The 12,961-nt window shown below is 34.3% G+C and overlaps 1 protein-coding gene across 1 annotated transcript in view; it reads right to left on the reverse strand.

Annotated features, from left to right (window-relative positions):
- LOC150106462 (glutathione reductase, mitochondrial-like) overlaps positions 1-12,961 on the reverse strand; it is a 178,915-nt gene that overhangs the window by 35,062 nt on the left and 130,892 nt on the right. Inside the window, exon 9 of the mRNA XM_090392455.1 lies at positions 1,511-1,622. Within this exon, the coding sequence (XP_090248581.1) occupies positions 1,511-1,622 (112 nt within the window). The remainder of the gene's footprint in view (positions 1-1,510; positions 1,623-12,961) is intronic.

Raw genomic sequence — 12,961 nt, forward strand, 5'->3', positions numbered from 1 at the left:
ACATTATGGTGAAGGAAAAGTATTCCAGTGACCAACCACCCTACATGCAAAGAACCTATTCCTTATGTCCCTACTCACAACCGTTTACCAACTTTAATGTCTCAATCATATCCCCTCTCTTTCACAAACCTGAATAGCCTAGAATTGCAAGAACATGTTATCTCCTCTAAATACAGAGTCCTTTGGAAGAAAATTAAAGTTCTACATAAAAGTTGCAATAAGAAAGTTATGAGGTATTATTAAATCTCTCTACTCTCAAACAGTCTGATAAACTACATTTATCCCACTTATTTGAAACAGTGCTCCTCAACTCTGCTCATCTTTTTTTTTTTTTTACTTAATTTGTAACTTGCATATATCATCAAATTCCTGATATATATCCACAAAGAATGGACAAAATATAGTGACAGCATTACATGATTAAGTTTACATTACTACCACATTTTATATCTATTTTTTTTCCCCAAATAACAGATTAATCTGTTATTTTTTAGGACTCCGATATTGTTGAACCTTAAATTTCTTCTAATTTTATCAATCAGCTTAGATCTTCATTTCTTCCAGATCTTGCCATCCTAGCATCAGACAATTGTTTTGCTAACCTTTCCTCTATCATGTGCTCACACATTTTTGAATGTTAACAATGTCAAGTTCCTTCCTAATATCTTCATTTTTAATAAGATTCTGTGATTCTGTTCACTCCCCTAATTTTCAGAACTCTCACTTTCATATCTGTGGTCTCTGCTTTGATCAACTGTTTTGTTTGTAACTCAACTCTCAGATCTATAAGTTACAATTTGTTTGAACTGTCACGTATACTGCTAGTTTAAGTGTTTTTTTAGCAAATTTCTCTCCTATCCCATATAAATTTATTCAACTGGCTGCCTACCATACCAGCATTAATTATTCTGTTATCCATTTTCATATTTAATTTGCCATCTTCACTAAACAGCTGTCTAAATAGCTGAACTATTTTATTTGTTCAATAGATTTGCCACTGAGAATGTCTCAATCTTAGTGGCATAGCAATATTCCTGTCTATATACATATATTTGAACTTGAGTAATTAATTGATGGTTGTTGCCTTTCTAAAACATTAGTGTTGCATTGTTGATTTTTTTTGTATGTAAGCAGGTGCTGCTGTTCCATTCAATTCATACTGAAGATGAAATGTGAATGAAAATTTTATGTTAATAAATTTTTATATGAGGTATCTTTAGAATTATTAGCTCAGTATTAAAAACAAAGGTAGAGCCAATCCAAAATTTTATGATCAATTAAAGTAATGCCTGAAGTGAGAGTGGAAGACCACACTCAAGATGAATTGATGCAGTTAGGAATGTTTAAAATGTAAGAAATTATTAAATTGGAGACTTGACATACTAGATCAAGCTGGAAAAAACTGAATATATGAATCAGTAATGAAACATTGTGTTTGGCTATCACAGTATACTGTATTACAAAAGAATATAGCAAAACTAAAATTGATTTAGTTTATGTATGCATTTACCTGGTGTCAGTAACCACTTTCCGCATACATCTCCTACTGCATATACATTTTTCTGAGTTGTATCTTGATATTCATCGACTTTAATGTGTCCTATTTCATTTAACTCCACACCCTTAAAAAAGATAAATTCCATATATATAATATAATGCATTATTATCAACAGATTCATTCATTAAAAAACAAAACTAAAAAAAAACATACACAAAAATATGCCACTTACATTAATATTCTAATATAACTACGGTAAGAAAAATAATGCAAGACATATTTAATATGAAATGCATGAAATCACATTATTTTTTCATATGAGATAACTGTAAAAATAGCCATAATTTATAATTATGAATCTTTTTACAGGTTGCTCCTGTACATTAGAATTTTATTAGTTTTGGTTTTGTAGCATATGATTAGCATATTCAAAGTACCCAATAAGAAATTGATATTAACCAATTATATATTTGGTTTAATCCTTTAAGCAAACAAAGTTTGCACCTGAAGTATTTTCAGGACTGGGGCAACTCCTGGTAAAGGTGGTATAAAAAAAAGGTGGTTATGGGAGATACTAAGACAAGAGATGAGAACTTATACCACCTTTACGAGTTGCTCCAGTCCTGAAAATACTTCAGGCGCAGACTTTGTTTGCTTACACTTGAATAAAGGATTAAACCAAATATATAATTGGTAGCATAACCAAGTGAAAAAACTTCCATCAACTTATCTCTAATCCAGAGAATTTTAATAATAAGGTGTGACACCTTTTGGCAACTGGTAAATATGACTTCTCCATTACTTCCACCTTAGTATTACCACCTCTGGGTATGGCTCCCACTGCTGAGACCTCAATAAAGGTCAAAACTGGTCTGGGTAGAGGCTCTTCCCTTAATGCATAGCATTATACATGTCTGCAAGGAGATGTGCTTTGCATTATGGGAGATACTAAAGCAAACGATGAGAACTTATACCACCTTTACCATGAGTTGCCTCAGTCCTGAAAATACTTCAGGTGCAAACTTTGTTTGCTTACACTTGGATAAAAGATTAAACCAAATACATAATTGGAAGCATAGCCAAATGAAAAAACTTCCATCAAGAAATTGATATTTACGTTAAAGAAAAATTTTAACGTATGTGAGATTTATTGTACTTACTAGAATCTGATAGCCATAATAATTTTAATTGTTCTTAATTAGAGTTAAGATATTGTTCATTCATCATAACGGTGTAGTGATATTGTTCATTCATCATAACGGCATTCTATTGTTGCTAATGACAATAACATATCAGCCATTACTGACTTCTTGCTTGCCATTTAATTGAACAAATGCACATGATCACTGGGGAGGCTGATAGGTGATTGACAGCTGAGAGAAAGAGAAAAATAATATTTGGTATTAGAGAAATGAGAGAAAACAAGAAAAGAGAGAATGGATGTTTGAGAATGCAGACCAGAGAATCTGGTTTCAGAAAGTTGGGAAAAACTTGATAGTTGGAATAAATTAAGAGGATTCTGAAAAGGAATCTTAGCAAGGTGAATCCTTAGACTGGAAAAGTTGACTGTCAACAAGTGAATGGTAATAAAAGGACATTAAGTAGATGTCCTATTTTAACATTTGAAGAAACGGTAAATAAAATGTTTCATCTTCTGTCTCAAAGACACAGGTGATGTGAATTATTTCTTTGGAATAAGTGATGGAATTAGAGAAATCTGAAACTGTAATGTTGCATTAATGAAGGTACTCTACTTTGATATATTGTTTATAAAGTAGCAAAGGAAACTGAATCTTAATTTTTTTTTTCTCTGGTAAAGAATTGGTGATTTGTGCTTGTAATTAAATTGTCTGGGATAAGAATATTTATTCTCGGTACGGCAGTAAGGATGAATGGAAAAATATACACTAAAATAGGAAACACTGCACAGTTCCATGGAAGTTAAGAAGTTTTATATTTTGAGAAAAGGCTTGATAAAGAACTGACTACAATGAACATTTATTGTTTGTAGGAATTTGTTGTGAAAAAAGAAGTCAGTCTAGTAGACTGATTAAATACTACATATTAAACAAACCAATAATAGAATGAGTCACTATGAGAATGAATTTATCCTGTAAAGATAAAGGAGATCTCTAAAGTATAGTTTTAATTTAGAAGGCCTTGACTCCAAATAGTTTTATAGTTATTAATTTATTTTATTTACCATGTATATAATTTTTAGTTTCATTAAATTTTTTTTTTTTAATCTGGTCTCAAGTAAATTATTTCCAGGATTCTAAATGAAAGAGTTAAACGTCATTACACCAATCAGATTCTTCTCTCGGTGTGAAAACAATAAGATGTATCTCTAAGAATACATCACGTGTGTACACAAAACACACTCACTTACTTACTTACTGTCCTCTTCTGTCAAGGATGGGTTGAGTCTTCCATGTTTCCACAACAACCTTTATTGATGTTATCCATTTAGTTCTTGGACTTCCTTTTTTCTTTTAATCTTGCATACAGAGCAAGGTTGGGTAGCCTTTTTGATGGCATTCTCTCGACATGTCCATACCACTGAAGTTGTCTTCTTTTGATCTTTTCTATTAATGAATCTGTATATTTTAGGTCTTGTCTTACAGTTTCATTTGTTTTCTTTTCTGTCCTTTTTGTTTTATTTATTTTTCTGAGACATTTCATCTTGAAAGCCTCCAGTTTTCGTATCTCTGTCTTCTTGAGTGTCCAAGTTTCTGAAGCATATAGCACAGTGGGTATTATAATTGTATTATATAATTTTATTTTTAGAGGTTTAGAGATTTTAATATTTTTCCAGATATTTTCCTAGCTTATTAAATGATGACCATGCAGTTGATATTCTATGTTTAACAGAATGCCAGCCTGGCTGGCCGAGTGGTTAGCGTATCTGCTCTCCAGCCAAAGGCTGCAGGTTCGAATCCCACCGTGGGCATGGATGTTTGTAATTGTCTATGAAAATACTAGTGATAGGGCTGGGTAGTAGATGACATTGGTGCAGTTGTAGTTGGTGGATTGAGTGGTGGAGAGAGAGTTGTAGAGTAAGTGCCCTCCCTCGATAAGTCTTTGGACTCCCTGGAGGTGTCATATAATAATAATAACAATAATAATAGTGGTCATGGTATCTAAGTGTTCTGTTATTGCTGTTCCTAAATAGTTTAATTGTTGTTTCAGTGATTTTGTTTCTTTTCTGTTTCCAACTTCTAATTCCCGTAGTGACATTTATCCTCTTTTAATTCTAAAGGAAGAAGAAATCATCTGAAGAACTGACATGGGGAGAAAATTAAAAATGGAGTTAAAAAAAAAGTTTAATGACTTTGGACCAGACATAGACAGCTGCTAAATCTGCTTTTTTAAGTTTTCAGAAAAACCGAGGCATTATGGATGCAGATCAGTTAATGGTGTTCACGGAAGTATCTACAGAAAACAAAGCAAACAAGAACAACCAAACTATTATTACACTGGTGTCCAAAAGCTAAGGACTACAGTTCTAAGTACTAAGAACTACATTTTTACCTGTATATGAAAACATTTTCATGACTACAGCCCAGTGTGAACATCAAAATTTATCGCCAGCATACTAATAAATGATATTACCCAAAAAAATGTGTTATAAATTTTGTACAAATTAAATTGCAATACTTTTTTTTTTGGCAAAAATTATAAATTTCCCGTTTCCATGGTTAAGGAATTAATGTACAGTGCTTACAGAAAACTAGCAGAGAAACATTTCAGTATGGAATATATCTACCCTGAACTGCGATGTAGCTCTCACAATGTCATACCATGCTTAGCACCAAGTGGTTCATGAGTTCTTGAGACAAACTGGCTCACTCCTACTTCATAGCAAAGTTAAGACCTTGTTTGTTTCTGGAGGGGAATTTCGAGCAGCAATGTGTTTCTCTATTATGTCCCAAATGTGTTTCTGTTGGGTTGAGATCTAGGGAGCATGCTGGCCACTTGATTTGATTAATATCCTCAGTCTCCAGAAGTATCTCTACTGCTCAAATACAATGTGGCATGTATTTGAGCAGTAGAGATACTTCTGGAGACTGAGGATATGTCATCCATAAAAATGAATTCTTCATCTACAGCACCATGGAACAATCAAACATGACATTGAAGAACTTCATTGCAATATTGTTCACCAGTCATAGTCCCTTTTTCCAGCACTTATAGCTCGGTGTGTCCATTAAGCATAATGCCTACCCACACCATGACTCCAGCACCGTCGTAGCTATCCCTTTCAAGAACATTCTCGCGATAATAAGCAGTACCACTTTCACGGTAGAGCAAGTGTTGTCTAGAAATGAGGAAAGACAATAAAACAAACTCTCATTTGCAAAAAGTACATTAGCCAATTGGTGTCTTGTACAATATTTATGAATGCAACATCAAAACGTGCTCTACAATGAACTGTTGATAAAGGAATGCAGACTACAGGCCTTTGGATGTATAAGCCTACTAGTTGCAGATATCTTGCTACATACAGTTTGTCAAAAAATCTGCATATCTGTGCTTGAATGGAGCCGACTCGCTAGCTGACCGGCCATGATGCATCAATTATGTTTTGCTGTTATACCCAAAAATCTATCTTTCTGCTCCGTAGCAGAGTGAGGTTGACTTCTTAGCAAACATCTGGAACACATTCCATTAGTTTGAAATGCTGTACAGAGCCTGGATACAATGCTATGTGAGATTCCAAATTCTCTGGCAATATCAGTAATTCTGTGGCTTTCTTCAAGCTTTCCAATAATTCTTCCCCATGTGAAATCATCTAGATAATGTCTATGAGACATTAAAAGACATCCAAGTTTGCAACTTTATTCCTTCACAAAAAAGAGCTTCCTTTAAACACAATTTCACAGCCTTCTGCCTTTTATCCTTTGAGTGTGTGTGTTACCATGTGACCACTTTGCACACAATTTGAAAATTTGAATGTGTACCCACTTTCTACTCAAAATTGTCAGTTATACAAATTGCCACAAGCTGATTAGTCTGAAATTGTAATGTGTTCACAATTTTAACATAGTGACCTCTAAACTTCAGACCCCTATCCAATACCACTCCTAGATCTCTCATCTCTACCACCTCCTTCAAACTTTCTCCACTAATTGTATGCTCTGCATCCCATCACTGTCTACTAAATTTCAAAAAACTTGCACTCTGCAATAATGAACTGGTATCTCCACTCATTTGCCTACCAACAGAGCATATTCATCAGATCCTCATGTGAGACTACAACATTTGTGCTACTTCTTATAGGTCTCTGCATTTGCATTTTGCATCATCTGTGAGCAGCTGCATGTCAGTTAAGCCTGTCCTAATATATTTAACACACAAGTGAAACAATAACAGTTTCAAAGAAAACCCCTATGGCACAGCATTAGTTGATTGCTCTTCATGGATACTGCTCTCCCATATATAACTTGCTCATACCTATCCGACAGCTAATCGCATATCAAGCTCACTAATCTATTATCTTATTCCATCCATTCCAGTTTAATTAATAGCTTATGTGGTAATCTATCAACAGCCTTCACAAAAACTGTATATGCATCCCACCCTTGTCCAATGCATTTTTCACCTTATACACTCGTGTTCATAGAAACCACATCACCTGTTGAAACCATGTTTTTTTTTTTTTTTTGATAATTAAATTTGAATGCCTATTTGAAAAGCAGATAATTACAATAATTGTCACAAATAATGAAGAAAGTAATATAACATTTTTATTTTGGATTAATATTTGGCTCTTTTTATTACAAGATGTGATATAATTAGGAAATGACAACAAACTTGCAAATATTTCAAAATGGACAGGACAGTGATATTTTCACTGGAAAAACAAATAGTGATATCAAAATTTAGTTCAATTACACAGTTTTACTAACATTCAAAGCTAAAAATTCACTTTTTGCTGTTTAGTACTTCATGGGTTCTCCTCTTGCCTTTATTACAACTTGGCATTGGGCATTGACAAAATCAATTTCCTGATGGATGCAACTGTCAATTCATGGTTCCATGGCTTCTTGGAGCTCCTAAATGTTTTCAGATTCTTCTTGTGTATTTCAGTCTCCATTTTGTACCATAAATTCTCAATGGGGGTGAGATCTGGGCTGTTTCCAAAATGACTTCTTCTAGATTGCATTTATATTTCACACAATATATGAGAAAGAAAGAGCAAAACATGTGGCAAATCAATGCCATTTGTGTGGACAGGGAGTCATCACAAGAAACATTTCTGTTTACATGTGTTTCGAAGAGGGTTATAACCTTTTGGAAGTACTTCATATGGAAGGGCTGTTCCAGAGAAATGGATGAATGGAAAAATAAATGGAAGTAGCAGGTTTGATGGGCTAGCAATTCAATTGCAAATGGATTGTAAATGTAACCGTAAATGTAATATCTTTGGCAGAAATGGGAAGAGCTAATGAATGCAGGTTCTACTGATTAGCACCCATGGAAATATTTGCAGACAATGCACGAGGAATATGACATCTGTGAGATAGTGTCTGGAGGAGTGTCTGTGAGTTGTCACAATTGAGCTGAACTGTTCTCTTTTGTGTGTGTGTGAAAAAGTTGACTTTTTTTTTTGAAAACCTTGAAGGTGATTAGGTTGTCATCCCCCTCACTGAAAGATGGTATGGAGAGAAGAGTTTCAAGCACTGGTTAGAGATGATTTCAAAGATTGAAAGTTTGAACAGCAAGGTTTGAAAAACAATTAAGAGGAATGGAAAATGCTGCCATTGGGAAAACTATGGAACCTTTCAGTGACCTCAAGTTATGGTTTGAGGTCAATGAGAAATCATTTATGTATATGAAGAGGATGGTGGTTGAAATAAAAGCTATGAGAAACACTTGCATTAAAAGAAAAACCTGAAGAGAGAACACTCTTCCCCACTGCAGAGAAAGACCAGAGAGAAAGTTAATGAATCAATTACAAGGGGTAGAAGGCAGACCATTAGATGGCAATGTGCTGACAGCTATTTTCTCCAAACTTTTCCATGACATGTCCAGAGGGGGGAGGTAGATGTAGGCAAGGCGATCTGCTGTAGATTATGACTAGCAGAATCCATATTAGTGGTGACTGATTAGCTGACAGTTCTCCAGGTGCTGAAGAGGTTGACTTCCTTGTGTTTAGGCAATACCAAAGTAAGAACAGCAGGTATATAGTTTGATGTCTAACAGATCTCCTTTTTTTGAAATCAGCTAAACATGGTGGCGTGACATTAACTGAATATAATGCAGCATACAAATGGAGATAACAAAGAACTGGTTAGTTTAGGAGTAAGTAGGCAGAATACCTTCAAGACTAGAAGTCTTCCTTTCTGGTATCCAGGTTATTCAAGATTCTTCTTATGTCTTTTTTTTTTTGGTAGAAGGCTACAGGAGGTATGTAATGTAATATTCCAAGTATTATTGGAAGAGATTTAAGTCATTGATGCAAGAGTTAGATAAAAATGATGCAAATGGACAAAAATTGTGCTTGAAGCTTTTTTTTTTATCCAAGGAAGTAGAAGGCATGATTGCCATTTACAAGAGCATTAAGAGCATTCTAAATTTAGTTCTTTCGAAATCCGACAGTATTGTTAACAATTTTTCTGCAATTGTTGCAGACTTTAGGTTGTGAATGAAGGCTGGAGTTTCTATCTCAAGCCACTTACGGTATGTTTTTTTTTTCACATGGAGTACCTTGGCAAATTTCCTGAAAATACTATCTATGGTTTGAATATTGGATGGAAATTCCAAAGAGAGTGAAAAATTCCTACAATATCCAAACCCATGACAAGAATTCCCACCCAAATTATTCACTTCAACATGAATAATTTCTGTCACAAGATCACAACAAAGTATCTAGATTTTGGATCTGGAGGACAAAAACATGGAAAAGAGGAGTAAACAGTCTCAGAGATCTCTCTCCATCCTTGACACTGTTGTAATTACAAACAATACGAGAATTGTAAATTGCAGAGGGGAAGGACATTCTGCTAGAGAAGAAACGTTATGAGAACACCATTATCAAATTCCTGATATGTACCCTCTAGGTACATGTCAGGAATTTGATAACTCTTCATAGGATACTATGAAGAGTTATACATGAAGTTTACATCATTAATAACTTCCTCTCAACAATTTTTCTCCAAACGTCTGTTATCTATAAGGATTCCAATGTTGGAAGATCTTATATTTTGGTCTTCTAAGATAATTCTAACTGAATCGATCCATCTACATCTTGGTCCTTCCTGTGGTTTTATTTTCTGACATCAAAAACATATTTTGTTAACATCTCCTTCCTCATTCTGTTTATGTGACCATATCACTTTTGAATTAGTCTTATACGCTTCGACCTTTATATTGAGGTCATCTTCTGGAGCATATGTACTATATATATATATATATACAGAGAAACAAGCTGCACTACAATCTACATGGTTTGTTAAAGTTACTGACCAACCGTTACAACAATTATTGGTCTGGACCTCTGGTGAAAAAAAAACAAACTTACTACATCAACGCTAGAGTCCTATTATTAATATTATCTATTGATTGTAAAATTACATTGGGAGCAACAACAAGTCTATATATATATATATATATATATGATTCTACATATAAGCTTTATACATATGCATTTAATTATACATATAAACAAATGTAGTAGCAAGGCTTATACGTTGGTCATACATAACTAGTAATTCGTTTACGGAATTAACAATGCATATGAAGTATATTAATTAAAGGTAACTTTAATGAATAACTTCTATATTTCGGCAACATCACGTTGCCATCTTCAGAAACATAAAATATCAGGATTTCAGAACACAAAGACTATATCCGGTTTCACCAGTACAGCCGCTCTGGGCTGGCAGACCATGCCTTAGATACCCACCATAGAATTCGTTGGAAGAAAACAAAAATAATACACCGCAGCAAGTTTAAATACGAAAGATTATTCAAGGAATCATCAGCAGCTCTAAAAAACGTTCCTAACCTCAACAAATTTGGGTGCATGAAACAATCCCAAATTTGGGAGACTTACATTATAACTTCAGCCCAACTGCCAAGACAACCAAATTAGCCCACCAGAGGGCATTAGGACTTTAGGAACAATATTAGTTTCTTGCTTTCTTCCTCATTTGCTTTTGTTAGTGCCTGCGTGCACATACCATATCTTTATGTTCCTGAAGATGGCAACGTGACGTTGCCGAAATATAGAAGTTATTCATTAAAGTTACCTTTAATTAATATACTTTATATGTGTTGTTAATTCCATAAACTAATTACCAGTTATATAAACAAATGATTATACATATAAACATATATAAAGATTATACATATATACATACAAACACCATGATTATACATATACATTCATATACACTACTATGATTATACATATACATATGGGCGACAAATGCTAAACACATTCCTTAGCCACCTGAACAAACAACATGAATGCATACAATTTACCATCGAAATTGAAAATCAGAACTTGCTCTCATTCCTGGACACACTGGTCACACGTCTTCCTTCAGGCAGTCTATCCTTCACGGTCTACCGCAAACCAACACACACACTGGCCAATACATACATGCTAATTCATACCACCACCCATCACAAATATATGGAGTCATTAACACCCTTAAAAACAGAGCTATAACAATTTGCTCTAACCAGCAAGCTCTGAAACAGGAAACTAAAAATCATCAGCGACACATTTATAAATAATGGCTATAACAAAAATACTATTAATAAAGTACTTCATAAAACATCATCAAAAAAGAATCTAGATTACAGTAAAACCATAGCCATCCCATACATTAAAGGGTTATCGGAAAAAATCAACAGAGTCCTACACCAGTATAATCTCAATGCCACCTTCAGCCCACCTATAAAACTTAAAAACATATTCAACTCCTCTAAGGATCCTCTCCTCCCATTGGCACATCACGATTTTATTGCATCTACTGCACCTGTAACTTACCATACATTGGTGAAACAGGACAAACAATCCCTATATACATATAGGAAAGAACACATAAGACACATTAAATATAATCATTTTGGTGAAGCAGGCCTCTCAGATCACGCTCTCAACACCTTACACCAAATCAACTGGAAAAGTACCCGCTCTTTACACCATACAAAAACCTGGTATGAAAGAAAATTTAAGGAAGCCTGCAAAATTCTGATAAACCACCCAAATATCAACAATAATGGTGGCACGAAAATTCCAAGAATCTGGATGGCACACATTCAGCTTACTTAATATTTAGTATCCAGCATACTTCAGGACTCTAGGCAACCTTCAGCTAGTACTGGAAACCATCCCATACCAACTGGTTGGAATGTATATATGTATAATCTTTATATATGTTTATATGTATTAAATACACATGTATAATATATATAATATGTAGGAGGCTTATATGTAGAATCACATATATATATAAATTTGTTGTTGCTCCCAATGTAATTTTACAACCAATAGATAATATTAATAATAGGACTCTAGGCATTGATGTAGTAAGTTTTTTTTTTTTTTTTTTTCACCAGAGGTCAGGCCAATAATTATTGTAACGGTTGGTCAGTAACTTTAACAAACCATGTAGATTGTAGTGCAGCAGCTTGTTTCTCTGTATATAGTATATATGCTCCAGAAGATGACCTTGATATAAAGGTCGAAACGTCGAATGTGGATTTTGGTTTATATTAAATTAAAGTTTTACTCAAACACAGTAGTTGTCTCCATAATTTTCCAAAATGTATTTGGATCACTGTGTAAGCCTAAAAGAAAGGATCCATAAGAAGAAGATAGTGTAGAAGGACTGTTGTGAGAATAAGAGCGAGAGGAGTTATGAAATACATAAAGCATAGGCCAGAAAAGTTACCAATATTGTACGGAAAGTAAGCTAGAGTATGAAAAGAAACTGGCTCTGCAGGCAAAGGCACCCCAGAAGAATTTTATCACTATGTTGCAAGTAAAAGAAAGAGTGAATATAGAAAAATGACTTCACTTAATGCAGACAGTACTCATGTGTAAGAAGCAGATGCAATTATTCAAATAATCAGTTCTCACTTCACAATTATTCAAATAATCAGTTCTCACTTCACAATTATTCAAATAATCAGTTCTCACTTCACTAAGGTCTATTAACCTGGTGTATGTAACATAGATCACAGTGCTACTACTACTTCATTGCGTGAAGAGATACAGGTGTGTGAGGAGAGGAGGTCCTAGAATGTTGCATAACCCGGATAAGAATTCAGCAAAAGGGAACATATGGAATATCAGCATGTATGCTAAAGGAATGTTCAACTGAACTGGCTAGGCACTTGGCATATTTGTATAATTTCAGTGTCAGTTCAGGACAGATCCCACAGGAAGCAAAAGAATAGAACATAATCTCATTGCACAATGGTGGTGCAAAGACTGATGTGTTT

This window comes from Typopeltis vanoorti, chromosome 5 (genome assembly GCF_054136105.1).
Source record: "Typopeltis vanoorti isolate ZY-2024b chromosome 5, IOZ_Tvanoo_1.0, whole genome shotgun sequence".
Classification (NCBI taxonomy): domain Eukaryota; kingdom Metazoa; phylum Arthropoda; class Arachnida; order Uropygi; family Thelyphonidae; genus Typopeltis; species Typopeltis vanoorti.